The 23,737-nt window shown below is 43.3% G+C and overlaps 1 protein-coding gene across 4 annotated transcripts in view; it reads left to right on the forward strand.

Moving 5' to 3' along the window:
* The first annotated feature begins 1,120 nt into the window (after positions 1-1,120).
* FYCO1 (FYVE and coiled-coil domain autophagy adaptor 1) overlaps positions 1,121-23,737 on the forward strand; it is a 52,071-nt gene continuing 29,454 nt past the window's right edge. The window contains exons 1-9 of one of the 4 annotated variants that reach the window (XM_080577905.1): positions 1,121-1,921; positions 11,059-11,243; positions 12,789-12,895; positions 14,017-14,142; positions 16,999-17,105; positions 17,948-18,091; positions 18,880-18,973; positions 19,703-22,333; positions 23,389-23,481. In XM_080577905.1, the coding sequence (XP_080434031.1) occupies positions 11,189-11,243; positions 12,789-12,895; positions 14,017-14,142; positions 16,999-17,105; positions 17,948-18,091; positions 18,880-18,973; positions 19,703-22,333; positions 23,389-23,481 (3,357 nt within the window). In that variant the 5' untranslated portion in view covers positions 1,121-1,921; positions 11,059-11,188. Of the gene's footprint in view, positions 1,922-1,955; positions 2,575-11,058; positions 11,244-12,788; positions 12,896-14,016; positions 14,143-16,998; positions 17,106-17,947; positions 18,092-18,879; positions 18,974-19,702; positions 22,334-23,388; positions 23,482-23,737 lie in introns of those variants that run through there. The other 3 variants (XM_080577908.1, XM_080577906.1, XM_080577907.1) reach the window with 3 other exon arrangements.

Here is a 23,737-nt window from a genome sequence, read left to right on the forward strand (position 1 = left end):
GATTGTTTCATGATCCTTAATTACTGAGTTATGTACCTTTATATTTACAATTACTTCCATAACATTCCAACAACTAGTCAAAAGATATTTCCCAACAAAGGTTTTCCATTTGCTGCTGTGACTGACATGACCTTTCCTGGGATAGTAAAATTGACAAAAATTCCCATCCAGCTCATCATAGTTTATGAATAAGTTAATCTACGGATTTTCTCAACATAAAAAAAAACTACATAAATAGTGCAGAAAATGTGTTTTTTTTTCTGGGGAGTCTTCCAAAAAGCAAAAACCTTGAAACTCCTTTGTTGCTAAGAAATTAGAATATGCATAAAATTCTAAGGAAGTGTTGGTCAGCTATGAACTTTGTTGGAAACAGGGTGCTCTTCTCTGTAGACACTTATGTCTGTATAAACAGATCATAATTCAGTAAGTAATGTTAATAATTAAATACTTCTCAAAGTAGCTTGCCACTACATAATTAAAAAGCAGGAGCGATCCATTCTACTTCTTTATATGTGAGAAATTAAACCACACAGATTTTTTGAAAATATGTAAAACCTCCACTGCACTGAAATTATCTGGGATCTGATTAATCGTTATTTGCAACATATGACCCTAACGTTAATTTTGGAAGACCCAGTTGCCTGCTGATCAATGGAAAACAAACATTTGTTTTCAGCAGATGCTCCTGGTTGTGTACTGCATGACGTGGCAAAGCATGCTGAGAAGTCAGCCTGAATGTTGCTTCAGAGCAATGTAAGACATCCCACTGCATTTCATGAGTCATGTGCCCAAAACATGCTTAGCCCCATAACCTGCACGTCTGAGGACATTAAAATGTTTTCAGGCTTTTTAAAATCATACATTAGGTGAAGGCTATTCACCAAAACTTCAAGGTCACTTAGTCATCCTTAGGTTGAGGATGAAAAAAATGAGAATGATGGAGGCATGTCAGTGACTACATATACCATGTATTTCCTTATAGTCTTGAAAATAGGATGCTTTGATCTTACGTCTGCCAAAGCTAAAGTTTATGACATTAATAGAAGCGTTGTGGCAAGAATTGATGACAAACTGATCACAAGTTTTATTTAAAATCGTTTATTTATCAAGTTAATGATAATGAAAAAAAAAAGAAAAAAAAAAGGAAAAGAACTTATTTTCCAGTACCTTTCAAATACAAAAACACTGTAGCCAACTTCAGACACTGTGAAAGAAACTTCTTTTCAGAGGATCATGGGTTAGTGAAGGGTGCAAGTTTGGAAAAAAAAAAAAAAAGAGTAGAAATAAACTGTTTGTGGAAGGAGAAGCTTATGCTGGGAGACAAGGTGTGGAAGCACCACATTAGGAAGTGATACTACGTTCCAGTTTCACACCCGTGTTCTCCCAGTTTCTTACGTTATGTGGCCTCCTACACTTTAGAGCTGTAGGAAGAGTGTTTTCCTGTCCCCAGCAGGAACAGAAAGGGGAAATCTGCTACTTACTGGCTTTATCGAGCACGACTTTCAGATTCACTTCAGTTGTCCGTGCAAAGTCCATGATGAACTGGTACGTACACAAACAAACCGCATACACAAACAAACAAAAATACTGAGCTGCAGTAAAAGTGACAGTGAGTACTATGTAAAAATTATACTTCTTGACAGGCGACCTTGCTTGACAGTACCAGAAACCACCCCCAGCCTGCAGCCGTTGGGGATAGCGGCGATAACCCCCCCGAACACATTCTAAACCCCTTTATTTTCACGCTGTTGGCCTCTCCCGAGCCTCCTCCTCCTCCTCCTCCTCCTCCTCCTCTCCGGCCAGGCCCCGTCCCGGTGCCGCCGCCAACTCCCCGGGGCCTCACGGGACTTGTAGTCGGCGGCGAGCGGGGCCGGAGCCTGTCCCCGGGCGGCCTGGCCGCGACATGGCGGCCGCCGCGCAGGTACCGGCGGAGGGGAAGAGGCGGCGGCGGCCGCCGGGACGGGGAAGGGAACTCCGGCGGCGCCCACTTGTTGCCGCCGGAGGCCCGGCGCCGAGGGGAGGAGCCGCGATGCGGCCCCTTCGGTGGCTGCCAGGGCTGGGGGCGGCGGGGGTGAGCTCGGGGGGCGGCGGGGGGGCGGCAGTCCCCGCACACGGGCACGGCGGGGCTGGGCGGTGGGGCAGAGGCAGCGCCGGGCAGCGTGCAGGCACGGGTGCTGGGGGTGTCCTCACTGCCCCACTTGGAGCTGTGGTGGTTTTGTGCCACCGTAAACACGGCGCTTTTCCCCCCACACCGAACAAACCCACCCGGTTCCCCTGGCCCCTCATCGCTGCTCCCCGAGGGCCAAACGCCCGCTGCGCTGCTGTGTGCCCTCACCGGCTGCGAAGCGCTGACAGAGACAAATATTTCCCCCGGCCCTAATCCCGCTTGTCCTTGTGTCGGCAAATCTCTGGCGGATGACAGGGAGGGTTTTGCTGGCACTGGCCCCTGTCTCCAGAGCAGATGCCGGCACCCCTCCGGCACACATCGCTCCCCGCGACACACAGCGAGCGGTGGGCTTTGGAGGAGGCTTGCGTGAAATGGTGGGCAGCCTTCGCGCTTGGGTTTCTCCTCAGGTAGACGTCCTGCGGTGCTCGGTCGCTCTGCGGAGGGTCTGTGCCCCAGCCTGCAGGCTGGCAGACCCCTTGCTGCTTCAGCTGCTTGTAGAGGAATTTGGGGCCCCGGCTGTTTGCCCCATGGGTTGTCGTCGTGCCGAGCTGCCTGCTGATTTTTGCCAGCGCAAAGGCTTGTTTGGCGTGCGGAGTGGGTCGGCTGCAGCTGTCATGATCCGGGTTCGGCCTCTGCCTTTGCACTGAGCTGCTTCTCGAGTGTAAACAGAGGAGGAGGAATCCCAGGCCTTTTATCTTTTTACTTCAGAAGAGTGAAAGCGGGTGTTTACTGTGATTAAACTCGCAGGGCACAGCGTGGACTTGTCAGCAACATGGCGGCGTGCTTTCTGTTGGTGTTTTTGTTTTCAGTTCTGGTGTTAGGCGGCAGGTTGTGCAGCAGAGGAGACAAACTGTCCTGCAGTAGTGTATTTTTTATTTTCCACATATTGTGTACAAGGCAATTTCTTAAGGTCCTCCGGGGATCCTCCTGGGAGTGCTTAAATGTAGATGTTCCAGATGTTCCTAGCAATGTTTCCAAACATTTGTGTGTAGAAGACTGCACTGCTGTTAAAAAGTTGTATCGAAGCCACCTATGGTGAAAAACAAGCGCAAGCTGGTTTTGCTTTTCTTCTTGCTGTAGTGTATATATATTTGCCAGTGTTTTGTGTGAACGTGGGTGGTTTTGGTACTTCTGAAGAGCCAGTTAATTAGTTATGGAGCCTATTTTCTTGTATACAGGAGCCTCTTTTGTGCACCAGCTGACAATAGTGAAAGGGTGTATTATATCTGCAGTTCCTCTCTCCACTGCTGGACGATTACATAAAAGGAAGAGGAATTTGTCCTAATGTCTGAAGGCCTGGTCTGCTAAGACTTGGTCAGTGGGGAAGAACACTATTAGAATATATTTTTAAAAGTGTTTGCCTGCAAAATTGCAGAAATTATCAGATTGGACTTAAGGAAAAGCAGTGCTGAAAATTGTTTTTAGCTTGGGTTGTTTGTTTTTCTTAGTAGATTACCTTTAAAAATTACAGTTGCCCATTTGTGAAACAAACCCTGAACCCTTCTGGTATTCTTTAGGTGCTGTTTAGATGATTGAAGTAGAGGGAATTGTAAGAGCCCTGAGTGGTTTTATTATTACACATTATTATTTTTATTTATTTACACACCATGTTTATATTTGGTTTGCCAGTACGAAGATATTTTTTTTCAGTGTGAATCTAGTCTGTATCCTTTTCATATTTGCCTGCAGTAATTCCGGTTTGTTCAGGGAGTGGTGGTTGGTTGTGTCCAAAAATGCCATATTAGTAGTAATTTGAAGTATGCTATCCGAATGTGTTCAGAAGAAGGCATCACATTTTGTAACAATGGTGGAAGGAGCAGAAGAACCCTTTATATACACTGTCTCAGTATCATAGTGCAGGGAAACCCCGTGAAACCTGCACGTGGCCTTAACTCTTACACCCTTCCCTCTGGTTTAATATTTTTGTCCATCACAGTGTTCTGTGGTTGCTGATGATATTGTGGTCTAAGCAGGATATTTGTAAACAGTTAATCCGCAAGTGTGTCTACCATGACGTTTAATTTACTGCTGGGAAGGAGGATGGTCTTGCTACTGCTGCAAGCCAGCTTAGGTTTTGAAAGTGAGCGGGTTGGATCAGGCGATCCCCGAATTACTGGGCTCGAGCCCAGCCTGCGTCATCTGTGAGCCTGTCTGTCCCCAGGAGGCTGAGAGGCAGCAGTGGTGTTCGGGCTCCGCTTCCAAAGGCTTCCTAAATCTTTGGGGTTTGTAACTCTGAAATTCTCCCTTCTCCCCAGATGGTCACCATTACAGGGAAACTCGGAGGCAACAGGGCGAAGAGGAAATACTTCCTGCTGCAGAGGGAAGAAAACAGGAATTTTTGCTATGGGCCCAGGGGTGGCATGATTCACTCAGTCAGCCTGGGTTGTCTCAGCTTGGTTTGCTTAATGGGCTTGCCTCCTGTTTGATCTGCAATTGTGCAGCCAGAACCTGTAATTTTCAGTGTTGCTTGTTGCTTGTTCACACTGGGAACTACAAATAGGTCAGGAGTTGCCCTGGGGAGCTCCCGCTGCTGTTGGCTGGATGAAGGGCAGATGGAGCGCTACACACGGGCAATTCTCAACACCCACCTGCCGCGCTTCCCAAAACGATTAGTTGGAGGCAGCCTTTTCAAGCGCTTCTGAAATCTCTGCTTGGAGGGACAGTGTGGACCGGTAGACACAGAGGTAAAAAATCCTGCTGAGAGGAAAGCCCCCGTTCGAATGGAGGCAGCTCGGAGTTATGGTGTAATGGTTGTTGCTTTTAACTATCCCCAAGCCTGAGAGGTGCCTGAGATGATGCGTTAGTCAGGCCAAGCTTGCTGTGGAAGTTAACACGGCACCCATTTCTCAGAGGCCAGCTTGGGAGACCTGAAAAACAAGAGACTTTTGGAAGATCCTAAGCTCCTACAGCAAGCAAGTTGAGCATCGTAAATCATTAGCACTACTTTGCAGTTGGAAGTCCTCTACTCTTTCTATTTGTACAGGTATCTTTATGATGCTCCACAGAGTAGCATCCAAGCATATGGTCTCTGGTTTGAAGAATACGTAAGAGAGATGCAAATAGTTGGGTGTGTTACTGGGAGGAAGGGCAGGTTCTGTAGCAGGGAGGATACATGGGCTCATGGGGAAAGTGGCTTGGAAGAATGAGGGTGCAAAGTGGGAAAAATCTTCTCATTTTTGAATGGCACCTGTCTTTTTGACTCTCCACTTACGGTGGGAAGGGTGTGCTTCCCCATGGGGAGTGAAACTGGGTTGGAGCAGCTGAGGAGAAGCAAGTCTCTGGGAGGTTAATCTGGTATTATTCTCAAAATTATGGTTTGATATTTGGTATTTATTATTGAAATAGGTTAACTCGTAGATTCCAGTAAGCACTGCGTAGCTTTCCTGACATGGGTTGAGGTGTGGCATGCCCTAGGCAATAAGGGCAGAGGAGTTAAGAGCGATACTGGTGCAATTCCTGTTATCAGAGGAGCACTCTTCTCTTTGTGAACTGACTGCTTCCTCAAACGGGCAGCTTCTGTGTCAGGGGATGGGCCTGAGACAGGCTTGTCTCTGTGGGATAAATACAAGCTCATCCTTGTTTTCTGGCAGCCGAAAAGTGGTGATTTGTGTTCACCTTGCTGGTTATCAACGTGAAGAATATCAGAGACAGTGCACTGTATTCTCCAAACTAAGAAACACGCGGTCTAACGTGTCTGTCCTGTTTGGCAAATGCTGGATGTGATCCTTTAACCAGGTATAAGTGAGGCCTTGAAGTGGAGGCCTGGTTCAGTAGGTGCAGCATTAAAAAAGGTTGTTAGGGTTGCTAGCTTTCCCCACAGAGGGTTAAAATTAGCTCTAGCTGATGGAGTTCTTATCAGGCCACTTGTATACCCTTATCTGTTGCTTGGTTTTGGCCTTTTTCTAAGAACAGTTGTCAAATACAAGGAATAAAGTAGGGCGAGAACGCAAGCCAGCTGTCCATAGCACAGTGAAGTTTGCACAGAGACTGCAAAACTTTACCAACTCATTTGTGACAGTCAGGTTAGGGTTGCAAGCGGTATTTTAGGAATGTCATTAGTTTGTATTCTTGGGCTGAATAACATTGTAAAAATATCTGTAGAGCTCAAGGACCGACCCACAAAAAGGGCTTTACCGTAAGGAACCCCTATCTGTAAACATGCTGCTTTTCTCAAAGACGTGAATGTTTTTGTGCACTTCACCTCGTTAACTGTGTTCCCCAGTGCTATGACACTCTTTGATTTTTATTTTTTTTCTGGACATGTATTTTCTGCAATATGCATTTTACTACTAAATGTTTATACGCCCAAACACTTCAAAGCAAGGTTTTTGTGTGTGGTGGTGTCAGGGGGTGGGAATCCCATGTATGTTTGCAGTGTATTCTCCTGCCACCTGTTTGAAGTATTAAAAGAAGTTTAAAAAAAAAAACTCCTCAAAATGTGTTTTTGTAAATGAAATGCGAAGGTTTGTTGGTGTAGAAAGCGAAGGGGGAAGATTCGTTTAGCAAGAAAATTTCACTTCTCAGAGGGGAACTGAGCTTCAAAACTCAGAATGGAAACCTTAGCTGACCTTCGCGCTTTGCCTGTCTTTTGTTTTCAATTGCCTGATCCAGTGCGGCCCAGTGTGCCTTTCATCGGTCACTCACACACCTTTATGTGCAGCGTGGAAGCACAAAGGGTTGAGCTGCCCAGCAGAGCTGCATTTATGCATGCTCAAATTTGCCGCTCACCTCAGACCCTTCTTTGCAGCAAACAGTTCTTCAGCTTAATATAATGGAGGTGCAGGTGCCTGAATGGTACCAGATGAGAAAAAGCTAGCAGCACAGCTATAGTAAAATCCACTGGGACTCTGTTTCTTGCAATATCTAAGTACAAAGTGCTTTTTCCAGACAACTATTGGAATTAAATTTTTTAACGAAATCAGTGGTATTGCGGTCCCGGGAGGCGGACTTTCTTTTCCCAGTTCTTCTTTCATCTTTGCTGTGAGATTTGCCTTGTGTTCCTCTCTCTGTGTGTCTTGTAGCCACTGTGTGCCCAGGTGGGTTGGTCTTCTATGTCATATTCTAGAACTGTCCCTCACAATCATCGGTCAGCATCCGCGTTTATGGGACAAATCACCTTCACACTACACAAGGGAATAGTAGAGGTAAAATTAATGTGACTCATGGACATAGGATTTGGCTCGGTATCCTCGATGCCTGTTTTGTGTCATACAGAGTGTTAATGCACAACAGGTATAGAATTGCAGATGACTAAAGGTCTTGTGATCGCTGTACGGGAGATCTCTCTCTGTAAGGGAAACGTGGCAAAGTGCCCGTGTTTGGGGTGGCTAGACCAGAAAAGTTGTGTTAAGATAAAACATTTCTGTAAGCAGTTTAGGGACTTGGCTTCCAATGAATTTGTCTTGCAGATCTGATGTGTTTTTCAGCAGGATGACCCCAGGTCTGCAGTGTGAGCTCTGCTCTTGGTGTGCACTGAAAAGGCCCTTGGCTGAGGGGTGCATTTTCTGCTGTCAGGCTGCAGCCAAGGTCTCTCTGCAGCCTTTTGGTCAGGGAAGAGAAACTGCTCGTGGAGTTCTTCCCAGCTTCCCATTTTGATTGCACGTGGAGGAGCATAATATTTTGAAGGCTTCTGCATTCTGCCAAGGTTGGCTGAAATCAACCAGTCGATTCAAAAAATTGTAGCTGCTGGAGATGCGGACATGCCCACAGTAACACAGAGAGAGATTTTATGAAATCAGAGTGAAAGTAGGTCACTGTAGCCACCCCACTACGCAATGTAATTACAGTCATTAAGTTTTGTTTGCTGTTTCTTCTGTGTCCCACTCACTGTCAACTAAGTCTTTTCCTGTGAGTGGGCTGTTCCCTTTCTGCTGCCTTCGTTAATCTCCAGGATAGCCTCCTCTGCAAAGAAGATTCTTGCCCACAGGTGGGTACTTAAACCAGCAGGAGAGGGAACAGCTATCTTCAGCCATCAGCAGGCACAGCCCAGGAGACTGGTGACATACGACATCTTGCTTTCGCTGCCGTACTCGGTGCCAGGTCCTTGATGCAACTCCACTGAGTGCTTTACAGCACTGCAGTGTTTTACAAGTTAATGCCCATGGCTGTAGTCAAATGCTATTACATAAGAGGTTGTGATGCACCACCTAAAAAGCTTTTGACCCAAAGCAGGTCACTTGTGCCTCACACATGTGTCATGCTGCTCAGACAAGGCAGATAATTGCAGACACACATAATAGGAGAGGAAATGCTTGGAGGAGCAGGGTCGTGCCCTAAACAATCCTGAGCAAAATGTCTGTGGTCAGGAAGGACTAGATCGGGTGTTTGCAGAAGCTCTTCCTACTCTGAAAGCTCAGGAAACCAGTTCAGGTGCGTTGTCAGCTTTCTTTGCCAGTGGGAGGTGAGAGCTCTGCACCCTTCTGTGGTGTGGGATGTGTTGCGTTTTCTAGGCACATCCCTGGAAGGACCACGGACAGGAGACATACCTTTCTCCCCGATGAGCAGTGAAGAAGGCAGGTAGAAAAGTGCTATAACCAGGCTGAAAGATCCCCTTCACCTCTGAGAAGAGAAGGGAGTAAATGGGCAGGAGCTCACGGGCAGGAGCTGATGCAGGAAGGGGGAAACGGTGAGACCTGTACCGAGGAAAGGGGGATTGGTGAGCAGACAGGAGCGGGCTGTGCAGCCACGCACCTCCAGCTGAGCTGTGGTCTCTGTTCAGGGCTCACATATTCTGCTGAGGAGATCCTAGCAGGAATAAAGATGTGTGTTCTTCGTTTGCAAGGTCCTGAGCTGCTCCCGTCAGCCCCAGGGTGCCTCACGTCCCGCTCCCCGCTGGCTGTTGCAAAAGACGGGCCCAACATCAGCGTCCCACCTCTGCCACCTGCAGCTCTCCTGCCACACCTTGTGCCTCAGGAGCCTTGCACCAGGGCTCGTTCTGGCCTTCAGGAGGGACGAGCAGGACCCCTTGCCCATTTCTCCTGTCGTGCGAGGGGGGGCGTTTGGGTTGGCCATGTGTTTTGGCTTGCCACGGTCTGCTCGTGGTAGCTTCGGGTAGCGGTTGCCGGGCTGAACAGATAGGGCTGATATTACTGTGTGTTCTTAGAAGAGGAAACATTGACTCACTGCTTTGTTATTAGTTTTTCTCATCGGTATCCAAACTCAAGTTACCAGGAAATGGGGTCTATGCAGTCACCGAGTAGAGTCAAGATAGGAATATTGTGTACGTGATGTTCTTGATTTACAGTGAAAAAAAATGTGTTTGGCAACCCCTTTTGATTGCACATGGAAGAGCACAGTATTTTGAAGACTTCTACCTTTTGCCAAGGTTGGCCAGAAGCGTCTGGTGCATTGAAAAGAGGTCAGCGAGACCACCCTGTGCTGGCCTTCTCTCCCTAAAGCAGCGCGGTTGTGGGGATGTGGCAGGCCGAGGCCCTTCCCAGGCGGCACATCATCCCCACAACGGTGTGTCCTAACATAACGGCTGCCATCGAAATATGGCAATGAAACCAGCAGGTGGCAAAACGCAGGTATTGAGAGAAACACGCTAGTAAGCATAGGGTTTTGTTTTTTTTTAATATTTACCATGTTTCTGTCTTGCTTTAAGGTTTGCTTTGAACCACCTCTACCTTGTATTGAAAAGAAAAAAAAAAACAGGTTTGCATCAGGGCAGTTTCCAAATGATACCTCGATACATGGAGTATAAGGATGATTTTTTGGATCCGTCCAGACACCTACTTGAGCAATGCCATTTTAATTAATTTGGAGGTGTAAGAAAGAGAAGGGAGAGGAAATACGATCATTTGATATAATGCCATTTGCATTTCAAAAGCTTGTCATATTTTAATTTAATTTTAATTTATTTTGTAATTGCAATTTCATTGTAGTTCAGTTTGAATGATAACAAGCACAGAAAGGTAGCAGCAAATTTTCTATAGGTTCAGTACTTCAGGTGTTAGGCTTGCTTGAAAATTTGGGTGTGCCATTGCAGGCAGAATTGGGTACAACCTTTGAGGACAAGACACTTGATAAGTTTCCTGTGTAGTTCAGTTTCCATGTGGCTTTTTTGAGTTATTATTCCCATGAGTGTTTGGAAGTTTGGATCACCAAGCACGGTTGTGTTAATAAAGCGCTTGAGGCTTTTAGTTGATCTTTAATTCATTTATTTTCATTAATGAATAAGTAATTCTTCACAAGTGCTAGGTATAACTTACTCATCATTGTTCTGAGCAGGGGAGGTGGATGTTCTGATGTGCAAGGTATATTTACCCAGCCAGGAATGCTGTCACAGCTTAAAATAAAGCGGTATCCTCTTACATGCGTTGGGAACAGGGGGTTCTGAGGAGGGATGAAAGGTGTTTCTCGTGCTAAAACCAATCTCAAGTGCTAAACCTTTTGCTAGCTCTTATGAGTAAAAAACATCCTCCAACGCCAGAGGATCAGGCACGTATCACTTTTGGACACCTCGACCTGTGGCTAGGCTGTGTCTTGAAAGTCTCCCTGAAATGGCGATGTTGTTGTATCTTTTTACTCTGCAGGCTGTAGGGAAGGTCGGGCAGAGGGTTTTCGTAGGGAAAGTCCCATGTCATCAGAACCTCCGTCAGGGTCATGAGATGAGTTGTGTGAAATGCCAGCCTGAGCTGGACTGTAGACTAACTGTGTCGTAACTCCAGTGAGGGAAAACTGCTCTCTGGGGTTTGCTCAGTAGTTTTGAAAGGTGGAAACAGAAATAACTGAAAAGGAAAGTGAAATCTAGAAGAAAATGTAAAGGAGGTTTCTGGAAAAGAGTTGGCAATGTGAGAATTCATTACTAACCAGGATTTAAAATGCCAAAGCACCTCTGTTACGCTCATTTGAGATGATAAAGAGTTGCATTCTATTTTTGAATTTTACAGAGTTGCAAGTGTCACAGAGAAGAATAATCTCCATCAGCCCGGTGGTCATCGAGGATATGAACTCTGCTGTTGTTATCTAGATGGATGAAAAGGTTAACAGCCCAGAAGGGGAGCCTCTTTGGTTTTCAAGATGGCAGCAACTGGTGGTGAAAGCCAGCTGCAGCGGATTATCAGGGACTTGCAAGGTATCATGCTGACAGATTTGTTCTATATGCTGGATTGCATCCTTCTTGTTTTAGGTAACAGAGAGTAGGAACTGTATTTCAAGTTGTATAGCACTTCTGTGCAGCAATTCTAACAACATAGTTCCAGGTGTGCCGTGTGCTCAATACAGATGTGACTGTTTTTTTCTGAAAAAAAATATTCAGAATCCTAAATTCTTAAATCCTGCATATTTAAATATGCACTATTACAAATAAGCCTTACAATTAAAAAAAAAATGTCTGCAGGGTGAAATTAAAATTATTCTTTTGCATGGTTTGAGCTAGGGCTTTGTTTGCATGAGTAGAACTATGCAGTTAAAAGACTTCTTGTGAGAAGGAGAAGGGCTGATATTTAGACTGTCACTTGATGAAAAGCTGGCATTGAGTTCTCCTAATATGGGAAGGGAAAAAAAAACAGGAGATCAACCCAAAATGGGAATGGAGACCCAGAGGGAGAGTGCTGGACAATTGGATCTGCTCTTCTTGCTGCAGTGGAACACGTTTTCTGTGCATCTGACTTGTCCTCCACTAGCAGTAGCCAGTCTCATTTTCCGCAGTTCTGCTGCAGGCAGAATTGGCAGCGGATCCATAACCATTTTTCTGCTCTTTTTCTGTCCTAATCAGCTGCCTGTACCAAGATCCAGATATTTTTCCTTTTCATATTTATTAAATGTAAGGTATAATATGCACCAAAGCTAGGAATCTAGGTCTTCCTGTAGGTAAGAAAATCTGTGTGCCTGCTAAAAGGAAGAGATATTAATTTGCAAAGGGGATTGAGTGTGACTGGGAGCTGAGGCTCACTCAGGCACCTGAAAGAAGTACAAAACCAAGTGGAAAGCACATTCAAAATCATTAACTTCTGATGCTGAGAAGTGCACGCTTTGGTGGCCAGAGCATCCAGGGAGACAGTAGAGTTTGCTTTGACTTGAGTTTTGCTCACCCCCTATGGGAGTAGGTTTTAGGTAAGAGGAGTTGTTGTGTTCTTATTTTCATGTACATTATTTTCCCATTTGTGTTTTGTAAGCAGCACAAGCTGAACCTTCCTGAATAAAGCGTGGAGAAGATAAATGTGCTGACTGAACAACTGTTGCCATTTTACTGATCCCCTTTAGCAGATTACATGCTTTGTCCTTTCTAATCAGAATTCTGTTTGTCCTGTGGCAATAGGAAAACTTTAATGTGCATGAGACAGTCAAAAAAATATTTCTCTTTCCTCTGCCGAAGAACCAGCTAACAACTGTCACCACTTTTTTTATAGTGTCTGGAGGAGGTTCTCTTTTTAAGAAGAAGAAATAATAACTCAGTATGGTAGACTGATGTAACCTGAGCTCTGGTTTTTGTTATAGGTGGTATTAAATTGCAAGCGTTTCAACAAGCTTTTTGCACTGTGACTAAGACATTTGATTGATGGAAACTAAATACACATGCATAATGTCCAAGCAGAAAATCTGTTTGCTGAGTTGCTTATGAATTCAGTCGTATGTATCTCTAGCGTTAGTTAAATCATTTTTGTGTCTTGTTTTAAAGATGCTGTTACTGAATTAAGTAAAGAATTTAAAGAAGGAGGGGAGCCAATCACAGATGACAGTGTCAACTTGCAAAAATTCTCCTACAAGCTTGAGTATCTTCTACAGGTAAAAAGTGATGTGTGTAGTTTGTAACCCACTGTCAAAGCTAGGCCTTGTTTTCTGTTATTGCCTCTTCAGTATGTGGGGTTTAACTCAAATAGTCGTAAGTATCCATTTGAGTCTTTTTTTTTCCAGTAAGTGGACTGAAATGTGTGCAGTTCATTGTACATATTTCAAGTGAAAGTAAATAATTGTAATCAAAAGGCAGTGCTGGCAGGTTGACTGAAGATTGTACAGCATTTCTCTATTGATCTGAAAGATTTAAGCTTGATTTTGAAGACGTACACTTCTAAATTATCCTGGAAAAGCTATGGTAATGAAATCTTTACGTTTTAATGCAAAATAAATGCTAGTAAGCAGCTGATGGTGCAGATATAACAGTAAGAGTAATTTACAGAATTTTTAGCAATTTCGTTGTGGAAATTGATTTTTGTTGTATAGAAAGCTTAATGCAAAAGGCTGGTTTTTGAATCTGGAATGCTGCTTTTTGGCCATCCTTGAAAATTTAAGTGAAAGGGGACGATGCTGGGCAAACTGAAATTCGGTTCACGTTGTCTATGTCTACATATACTGTAATCATGCCACTGACAGCAACACAGACATGCTAAACTAGACTTAATCTAGTCAAGGTAGTTTTAATTGGGTTGCCGAGGATTCAGCAGAAGCTGAAGAAATCCTTTCAGATTTGATTGCTCCAAGCTGCAGTCAGCTGCCCTTACTGCATCACTGCTCCGAGTATGATTTTGCTAGAGCAGGTTGTGCTGGTATGGGCATTTGTGTTACTGCCACACTTGATTGCAGCGGTCTCAGCAACTGACTGTCAGTTCCTTGCTCTTGAACAGCTGCTAAAACTGCTGTTAATCTTTATTTGAGCAGTGTTGAATGGATGTCTGTATTTTAGCTTAACCAACACATGATTGTCTGTTACTGTCTGTAAAGTATCTTTAGTAATTGCTGGATTGCATCAGTGCAGTACAATGTCTCTTTGCTTTGTGAATATGTTGGCTAATACGTATAAGGAGACAGGAAAGCAGATGTTGGTGGGAGAGGAACAATTCTACAGCAGATGTACATAACTATATTTCTATTTAAGTTTTACTTACTGCTTTCTGTTTTCTTTGATTAAGTTTGACCAGAAAGAAAAAAGCACATTGCTGGGGAACAGAAAAGACTACTGGGATTATTTCTGTGACTGTCTGGCAAAAGTAAAAGGAGCTAATGATGGAATCCGCTTTGTCAAGTCTATTACAGAAGTAAGTAGATCAGTTAATCATCACAGTACATGCATTGTGTTTTGGTATGTATTTTCAGAAAGCAGAGAAACCAGAAAAATATATTACTTTTAACATAGGAAAAAAATATTGGAAATGTTTTTTTTAGTTCTCATGTAAAGTATAAAAATGCAAGGTTACACATCTTTTTGGTATGGTACCAAATTATATAGGATTGGATAGTCTGTTGCTTATTTTGAAGATCACTTACACAAATGAATGGTCCTATTTATCTCTGTTTGTGCCATACCTTTTCATTAAATAAGTTCCATTTTCTCAAAAAAGAAATGAAAAATTATATCAATGGTAGAGCCTGCATCTTAAGCACAGCTTAAGAGAGGACTTGCTCCAAGTGTAAAAGGAAAGAACCACAATGTTTGACCTTTCTTAAGACTTTCTCAACTAATCAGTAGAGTTGAGGAGGAGTAACTGAGAGTAGATTTTCATCTTCTTACTCAAATTTGTTCCATCATGTCAAGAATCGTGATGTAATGTCTCAGGGTGGTTATCATTATCCCCTTGGGTAAGCTGACATGAACAGGACAAAACGCTTTATTTTTATTAGATGCAGTAATAAAAGCTTAATCTTGTAACAGCCATGTTACATCTTCAACTCAAGGAGTGGGTGAAATGAGTGTTGTGAGAAGCTTCCTGTGCTGATCCTGTCTTTAGTCTTTAGAAGCATTTAAAGAGAACTCTCCTTGTGAGTAAAAGAGGTGGTGGTGCCAACCAGCGTTGCCCTGACACTCAGTTCTGTTATCAATGAGCAATGCTAACTTGTATTAGCAAGTTACTATTTACAGCAGATTTACCAATTCTCTCAATAATTCCTCTGCAGCAGCTACAGATAATGTTGTCTTGAGTCATCTGAAGGATGACTATGATACTATATGATACTATATGCATGATACTATAGCAGAGCCTGTCTGTATTCCCTCCCTCACTTCTCTCAGTAGCTCAGGCAGCATTGAATTCTGCTGTTCCAAAGTGAACAAGCCAAGGAAGGTCTGGGTTTGTTTTATTACTGGGAAGAGGAGCAGTGGAAGTTGGGCTTTCGTTTTCCACTACTTCCAGGAAGACGGGAGAAGTAAGGGCAGTGACTGCAGTTGCAGGAAAGGTCCTGTGACTGAAGCAGCTGGCCTTTATACTCTCAGCAGCAGTAGCCAACCTGACTTCTCTATAAAGGTATAGCCTTCAACATTCAGTTGCCTGTGATAATACCTTCATGTTGTCATATATAAAGGTTCTGCTCTTTCCTCATTCTTTAGTACCTCTGACCATTGTTGCATGATATCAGAAATTATTGTTTGGGAGAAGGATATTTACTTTTTCAATTTCTTTGCAGCCATAGAAATTAGCTTGTGGAAGACTTCTTTTTACTTTCTGTGTAAGCTTGTGGTTTAGGAAATGAGCTCAAAGAAAAATACCGGTCAAAAACTTCTGAGATATTAACTGAGATGGCAGACTCAGGTTCTGAAATGAAATGACAGATAGAGAAACATGTTGGTTGTTCCCCTTCATTACAGGTGGAAATCAGCAGCCAATATTTGAACCTGGCTGGATAAAATGCAAAGGTTTCCAAATATCATTTGTTTATTCACTGAAGAATACTTGTTGAATTCTAAAGATGAAAGTGAACAAGGAGGAAAGAGTAACGTCAGTTGCTTTTTAAGAAAGCTCATACATTTAACAGCATACTGCCTCCTCTTCTGCTTTGCCTGCAGCGCTTCTACTATTAGGGTGCTTGATACACTAGAGGCAGAGCAAGGAAGCAAACAGGAGTAGGAGTACCCTGGGAAAGGGCCAGCTGTTAATTATACAGCGAGCATTGTCCTTGATGGCATTAGGTGAGCAGTGAGCTCTGGTTTTCTGCCTTTCTTTCAAAGGGTGATTTGTTTTGGAAACACAGCCTTCCGAATCTTTGCAGCCATACATTCTGCGCACTACTACATTAGCTGCAATGTTTGCAGTCAGCATAGAAACACTGACAGTACCAGACACGGCATGCCTTGCTGTACTCTGGCAGGACTCTAGCAGGACGTGGCATGGTTTTGCTTCCTAATTGAATACTCTTTGGCTGCTGGTAGCTGTATATATGTAAATATTTTCCTTTTCTTCTCTTGCCATGCAATTTGTTCTAGTATCTCCATGCATAAAAAAGGAATTGCTGTTTATATTGATAAATCAATAGGAATAAGCGTAGGGTTAGTTGAGTGGCTTCTGGTGTTTTTTTTGTTTTTGTTTTGGACAATTCTTAAGGGATTCACTAAATGCAGCTAGTCTTGGTCTGAAGTAAGATCTAGATTTTATCAACTTAATAGCTAAGTATTAAGAAAAGCTTTTTGCATATTTTGGGGCTGTTGTTTCCAGGGAGATGTATACATGTATATGTGTACATCTTTGTTCTATGACTAGATTAGCCCTAATGTGTATGTGGCCATCCACAGCTTAAATTACTTAAGCAGTCAGTTCTGGCTTTCCTTGGCACAATGAGATTTTACATTATATTGGGAATTGCCCTTAACAGAGTAGGTACTCCTGTACTCAATACGTGAAAATATTTATTGCTCTTGTGATGCCTTTTACTTTATAAAGTGGACAACAGCCAGCTAAAGATATAGGTTTGTCATTCAAAAAAAACTCCTCCCAACAACAGTACTGGGGGAAGGTGTCTCTCAGTGGCAGTTCTTATTACTTCCTTTATAGCTACTGGCTTACTGTGTGTGGTTTTTTGTTTGTTTTATTTTGGTTTGGTTTTTGTGTAGGTATATAGACTGTACTGGTCAAGCCTCCCTACGTGATTACAAACAATATTTAATTTTTTTTAATCTGTTCCAGCTACGAACGTCTCTTGGGAAAGGAAGAGCATTTCTGCGTTACTCTCTGGTTCACCAAAGGCTAGCAGACACCTTGCAGCAATGTTTTATGAACACCAAGGTGACCAGGTGAACAGCAAAGTACCTCGTTAACTAATAGGTGTTTGCTCAGTATGAAAAAGCAACATGACCCAGTAGCTATTGAAAGAAATTGAAACCCTTCCAAACCGTTGGCTTAGAGGGCTGGTAATTGGATACAAAGGATAACAGACCTTTTGGCCTGGGTCACAGGTTCATACTTACCTTAGGCTGGTAAATGTTGAAAGTTGTTACAGCTGAATGTGTATGAAGTGAGTGGTGGTGATGCTTCTTTGTGTGGGTTTGAAAGGTTGCATTTTTATAAGCATTGAAGTGCAGGGGTTCGATCTGTGCTGTGTATCACAAGGGAGGATTCATTTGGTTGTGTTTGTACAAACACTTGCATATATACATGGATTGTTACTCAGAGGAGAAGCTTGGCCCTGGCTAAGCAACACCAAAGACAGTTCCTAGTTAATTGGATGGACACTAGCAAGGTCCATCCAAGGTCCATTTTTTTTTTTAGAAAAAGCCAGCTGTACGCACCATGTGTTTAACCCTGGTTGCTGCTTTCTGTCCATTATTGACATATTATGTGTGTGCTTTTTGTATTTACTATGTGATTATCCAGTGTATAGCAAATATTTTGTCTTGCCAGTGTTTTTCCCAAGCACTACAGCAAAAAATGTTTTGTGCAGGGTCTCCTTCAAGGATATCTTTATGGGCTTCACTGAATCTGTTTTGTTTCATTCACATTAGAGCGATAGGATGTTTTTTGTTTTCAGCTTACATATAATATAGTGTGTTATGATTTATCTGGGAAAGAGTGAATAATGATGGTTTTATTTTTTTACTTATGAATGAATACTACTTCATTTTTTTTTGTTTTCAAGTGACTGGTACTATGCAAGAAGTCCATTTCTGAATTCCAAAATGAGTTCTGATATTGTGGGTCAGCTGTATGAGCTCACTGATGTTCAGTTTGACTTGGCATCACGAGGCTATGATTTAGATGCTGCTTGGCCAGCATTTGCCAGGTAAGATAGCAACACTTCATTGCATAAAATATTTACCTGCTGCAGAATCTGTAAAAGCTTCTGCTCTTGAAGGTAGGAACACTCGTGTTAGAGCAGGGACACACTTTCTCAATATAATTAGTCTATGACTGAGCTATCAAGCTATTTTTTTTGACTTCACTATACTGTGTAATACAATATATTTTGTGTATAAGAGTTGAAGTTCACGGAAGTCTGTAATGGAGTCCTTCCAGTAACTGCAATTTAGGCCCAATCCCAAGCTATTGCCATCTTCACAGACACAGGAAGATATGTTCTTAGCTCCTTCTGTTTCAAGAGCTGAGTCACCGAGTGACTGAATGGCCAAGGATTCTGCCAGTTGCAGCAGTGGTGGAGATGCCATTGTGCAGTCACTACAGAAGGCCTGATTCCACCTCAAAGTGTGGAAGAAAACTTCTAGGTATGAACTAGATCCATGTCCATCAGTGGGAGTTTTCCAGGGCTGCATGCTGCCACCACCTGGTTGAGCACCCACCATGTAGCAGTACTGTTTTGTAAAGCTAAATTGCGTTGGTTCACGAGGATTTGGGAAGTCACGGCTACCAACCCCATAATCCTTTGTAAGTGCCTTTGATACCCCTATTTTGTTTTTTGTCAACTTCAGTGGTCGTTGGCCCACATACCAGTCATAGTTATGTCTTTTTGTATGCGGTAGTTATAACTAGGCAAATGTTACACTTAGGAGTAGAAAGACATGTATGTATGTGCTTAGTCTTCTCTTACGTATTGTTTCACCATGTGATCAACAGGAGGACGTTGTCCTCGCTTGGATCTTCAGCATATTTATGGAAGCCCCCAAGTCGCAGTTCCAGCATGAGCAGTTTAGTGAGCAATTACTTGCAGGTAAGCAAATTACAAATAAATGTTCGTGTGGCACAGGAGATTTTTAATTAATGGCATAGTTCCAAAGAGCTTGGAAGTTTTGTGATGATTTTGATTCTTATAATGGTAAGCTACAAAAAGAGTTCTTTGATTAAAAGGAAAGGGAATTGTCCTGTAGCTGGTTCAACTGCATACAAATCTTGTACAGGAAACAAAAATATATATGCAGAAAGTTGCCTACAGATAGGCGTATTTTCATTTATCTTTTGTGAAAACACGCCCCTTTTCCTATAAGTTGATGTCTTTTAGTGGTATGAACCGAACACATAAGGTCACTGTGCATTGGGAACCTGAATTTGCTCTCATGTGAACATGGCATTTAAATGCATGTTTAATTCCACCTGAAGCTGGTAGATGTACATTTTTGGCTGAGTTAGGTCTTCATTACAGACTTATTTATACCAACAAATAGGATTAATTTAAAAATTTAAGTGTTAAGATGTTAAGGTGCTGTGCATTATAAAAATGTCTATAAATCCATCAGTCGAGGACAATATTAAAAACTCAAATTCTCAGTTACTTTTTTTTAATCCTGGTAGTGACTCCTCAATGTTCTTATCATTATTATCACCAATAACCAATAACAAAAATCAAAGGCATCCTAATTTCTGAAACTTTTGAGTCTTTTTCTTTGAAAAATTCAACTCTTCTTCAATTTTCTAACTCTCTTTTCCCTTTGTGTTCATTTAGGCTCAAGAGTTTCCCTCCAGCCCTGATGCAAATAACTCAATAAATGTTGAACACCTTGAGGGCTTTGAAGAGATGCGTGTAGAACTTGACCAGGCTGAACTGAGGCAGAGAGAACTTCAGGGTCGTATTCACCAGTTGGAAATGGAAAACCAGGAGCTCCAGGCAGCTGTCAGTTTTCACAAAGAACAAGTACAGCTGGAAAAGGAGAAGAGCAATAACTACAGCGAGGAGAACTCCCGGCTGTCAAAGATGATCACAGAGTTACAGAAGCAGTGTGAGGTCTCACACTCCACTCAGAGCACTGTTCACGACCTGCAGAAGTGCCTGCATTCACTGGAACTGAATGCCGTGGAGCAGCAGAAGGAATATTCAACAAAGCTGGAGCAGCTGGCAAACAGCAAGGAAGACTGTGCCTCAAAGCTGCAGGAGATGAATCGGGAGTTGGAGGCCTCTAGGGCTTTAGTTAGCATGAAGGAGCTTTGCATTGATGAGCTTAAAGCAAAGCTGAGTTTTGCAGAACAGAAGAACCTCGACCTCCTTGCAAAAGTTGATGCTGCCTTGGAGGAAAAAGGACAGCAAGCCACAGCCCAGTGTGACTCTGCCCTACAGATCCAGGCACTGTTAGAGAAACTTCAGCAGGCAGAAAAGGAAAAGGCAGATATGCAAAAACTCAGTGATGAACATGCATCTCAGCTGAAAGCTGCAAGAGAAGAGTTACAGCTGAAAGAAGAGGCACAGAGGGAACTGGAGTCCAGATACAATCACCTCGCTGCTGACTCTAAAGAAGAGAGTGAAAGGCTGCTCGGGAGCCTGGAAACCATGGCAAAGGAAATGGATGTACTTCAGCAGGCCCTGACCCTGAAAGGAAAGGAGATGGCTGAGCTCCAGACCCAGGTAATGGGGTCGCTGGCTCAGGTGGGGTCACTGGAAAAAAATCTTGAGGAGGAAAGGAAAGAAAAAGAGAAACTTGAGGAGGAGTATGGTAAGAGGGAAAGAGCACTGAAGGAGGAAACCCAGTCACAGGCAGAACAACTTGAACTACAGGAGGGTCGCTTAACAAAGGTGAGTCAGTCTGTGTGTAGCCTTGAGGAGGAAAAGCAGAAACTCTTGTCTGAGAAAGAGCATCTCAGCCAGAAAGTCAAGGAGCTGGAGGAGCAGATGGAGCAGCAAAACTTTGCAGTGAACGAAATGGGTGAGGAGAGTAGGAAGCTGAAAGCTGAAAATGCAGATTTGCAGCAGTCCAAGGAGAAGATGGAAGGGAAGCTGAAAAATATGGAAGTCTCTAAAGCATCCCTGGAAGCTGAGGTGGCCAGGCTGAGAGCCTCTGAGAAACAGCTTCAGAGTGAGATTGACGATGCCCTAGTGTCAGTCGATGAAAAAGAAAAGAAGCTCCGGAGCCAGAACAAACAGTTGGATGAAGACTTGCAGAATGCCAGGAGACAAAGCCAAATTCTGGAGGAGAGGTTAGAGGCTCTGCACTCAGACTATAAAGAACTAAAGGAAAAGGAAGAGACCACGAAGGAGTCTTATGCCTTACTTGAAGAACAACTGAAGAGTGCCAAACAACACGGTTTACAAATGGAAAAAAGCTTAGGCACCTTGAAGGAAAGCAAAGAGTCACTCCAGTCACAGCTCACAGAGAAGGAAGTAGAACTGCAAGGCATGGAGAACCAGTGTGAGCAGCTAAGAGCAGAAGCTGAAAGACATAGAAAGAAAGCAGAGACTCTTGAGGTAGAAAAGCTCAGCGTTGAAAATACATGCCTCCAACAGACAAAGCTTATTGAATCCCTCACCTCGGAAAAGGAGTCAGTGGAAAAACACCAACTACAGCAGGCAGCTTCTCGGGAGAAGGAGGCGAAAGAGCTGGCCTCCAGGCTGATCATAAGTGAAGAGCAGCTTCAGGTCAACCGAGATGAGGTGTCTAGGCTGCAAGCAGAAGTCCTTGACCTGCGAGTCAAGCTTCAACAGATCACTGATGAGAGAGAGCAGGTGAAAAGTGAGCTGGCAATCTCAGAGGCTGGCTTAGGGGAGCAGAAGGTGCTTGTCCAGCAGCTGAAAGAGCAAACTGAGTCCCTCAACAGAAACCATGTGCAAGAATTGATGCAATGCAAAGAAAGAGAAGAAGTACTGAAAAAAGAGCAGGAGGCAGTAGCCCATCAAAAAGCTGAGCTGGAAAATAATTTGCTGAACCTGAAGGAAGAGCTCTTCAAGGTTAAGCAGTACTTGGACGTTGCTAGAATGGAAAATGAAGAAAACAAAGATCTCCTCCACAGGACCAACACGGATATGGCTGAACTTGGTATTCAGATTTGTGCCTTGACCTCTGAAAAGGTGCTTGCAGAAGAGCAATTAGCCCAAGCCACAAAGAGGCTCAAAGAACTGGAAGAACAGGCAGCAGCACAACAGGAGAGCCTGAAGCATGACATCTCTGATCTCAGACAGGAGAACAAGAGCCTGCAAGAGAAACTAGAGGAGGCTCAGACACACGCTGCAGCTGTCCCAACTCTGCAAACACAGCTGGAGACAGCAAAGAAACAAGCACAGAACTTCCAGGAGACCAGCCAAGAAGAGCTGTCTGCAATGAAATTTCAAATGAGCACAGAAATTCTAAGTTATCAGACGAAATTCAAGGTAAATTAATGTGATTACTACAGCTGAAGGAACTGTGCAGGACTTCCCCCCGCTTTACCATCTGCTGCAAAAATTACTGAGTGAAATCCTAAGGTTTGCATTGGTCAGGCTCTGAGACTAGTATGCAGCTAGCCTGAGCTCGGAAATCTAAAAATGCTTCTACACTCATGAGTTAGGCTGATTTGAGGTAAAATAACTCCGGAGATTTTTTGGAGATGTATAATGTGGCCCTATCAGCACCCTGGAGGGGCCATGTGATGTGGAAAAGCCAGCCAGTAGTGGAGCAGGTGATGATTTCTTACGTTGGCATTGAAGGTAGTGTCTTCTTTAACTGTCCCCTTAGGTTACAGTTGTGATATATATATATACACATATTTATTTATTTATTTTGGTAGGAACAGTGTTCCCTATACCCTTAACACTGCTTCTCCTGAAAACTGATTTTGATGAAACAAAGTTAGGCCGACATTGGATACTATCACAGATAATTCCGTTGTGTGCTTTTGCGTTCAGCTGCTCAAGGTTGCAGCCAAGAAGACCAAAGTTTCGCTTCCATAAAAACATGAATCAACCCTGTATACGTGAAATGGCATGCCTAAACACTAAATAATTTATTCTTCTTGTTCTGCCATTCAGAGATGGCATCTAAGACTGGCAGCTAATCAGAGGTTTGTGACACTGGTGGTGTCCAGAAATCCAATGAGTTTGAAGAAATAATGTGCGTTCATTTATGTTTCCTTTTCATAAACACTTCTTAGACTTCCGTATGATTTAGGCTACCTCACTCTTTTGAGGGAAAGCAAACTGAGCCTTCTTTTTGTTGACAGCTGTAAAACCCATAACAGGTAACAGTAAAACACAGCTAGTCTACGACCCCAGAGGGTTCTTAAAACTATGAGTTAGGTGTCTCTAGCTGTTTTTCATGAGCCTGATAGTGATGCTGCGTTTATCCCATGCATGGCAGTAAGAGCACTCGTGATTCATAATTGGGAATTTTGTAGGTGAAATGGGGGCAGCTAGACGAATGCTAACTTCTGGCTCAATCTTTTTGCTAGGCTGCCAGTGAAGAATGTGAGAAAGTAAGAGAGCAACTTGAGGAGCAGAAGCGACAACAGCATGCTGCTGAGGAAGAGATTGCAGATTTACAAGTAGGTGCTCATTTTGATTAAAAGACAGAGGTGTACGTGTCTGCTGTCATTAGTGTTTTTTATAAGGGAGAAGGAAGGCAGCATTTCTGATGAATGGCTGTGAGTCTAAGAATGCCCTTGAACAAATACAGATGCTGCAGCAAAAATACTTGGCAGCCTAAAGTTGGCCACTGAAACAGAGATTATCAAAAGTACTTCAGAGTTGTCCTGCTTTTAAAACTAGCCAGGTTTCATCCAAGACATGGATATGTATACA

The sequence above is a fragment of the Anser brachyrhynchus genome, assembly GCF_964034855.1.
Source record: "Anser brachyrhynchus genome assembly, chromosome: 2".
NCBI classification, from domain to species: Eukaryota; Metazoa; Chordata; class Aves; order Anseriformes; family Anatidae; genus Anser; species Anser brachyrhynchus.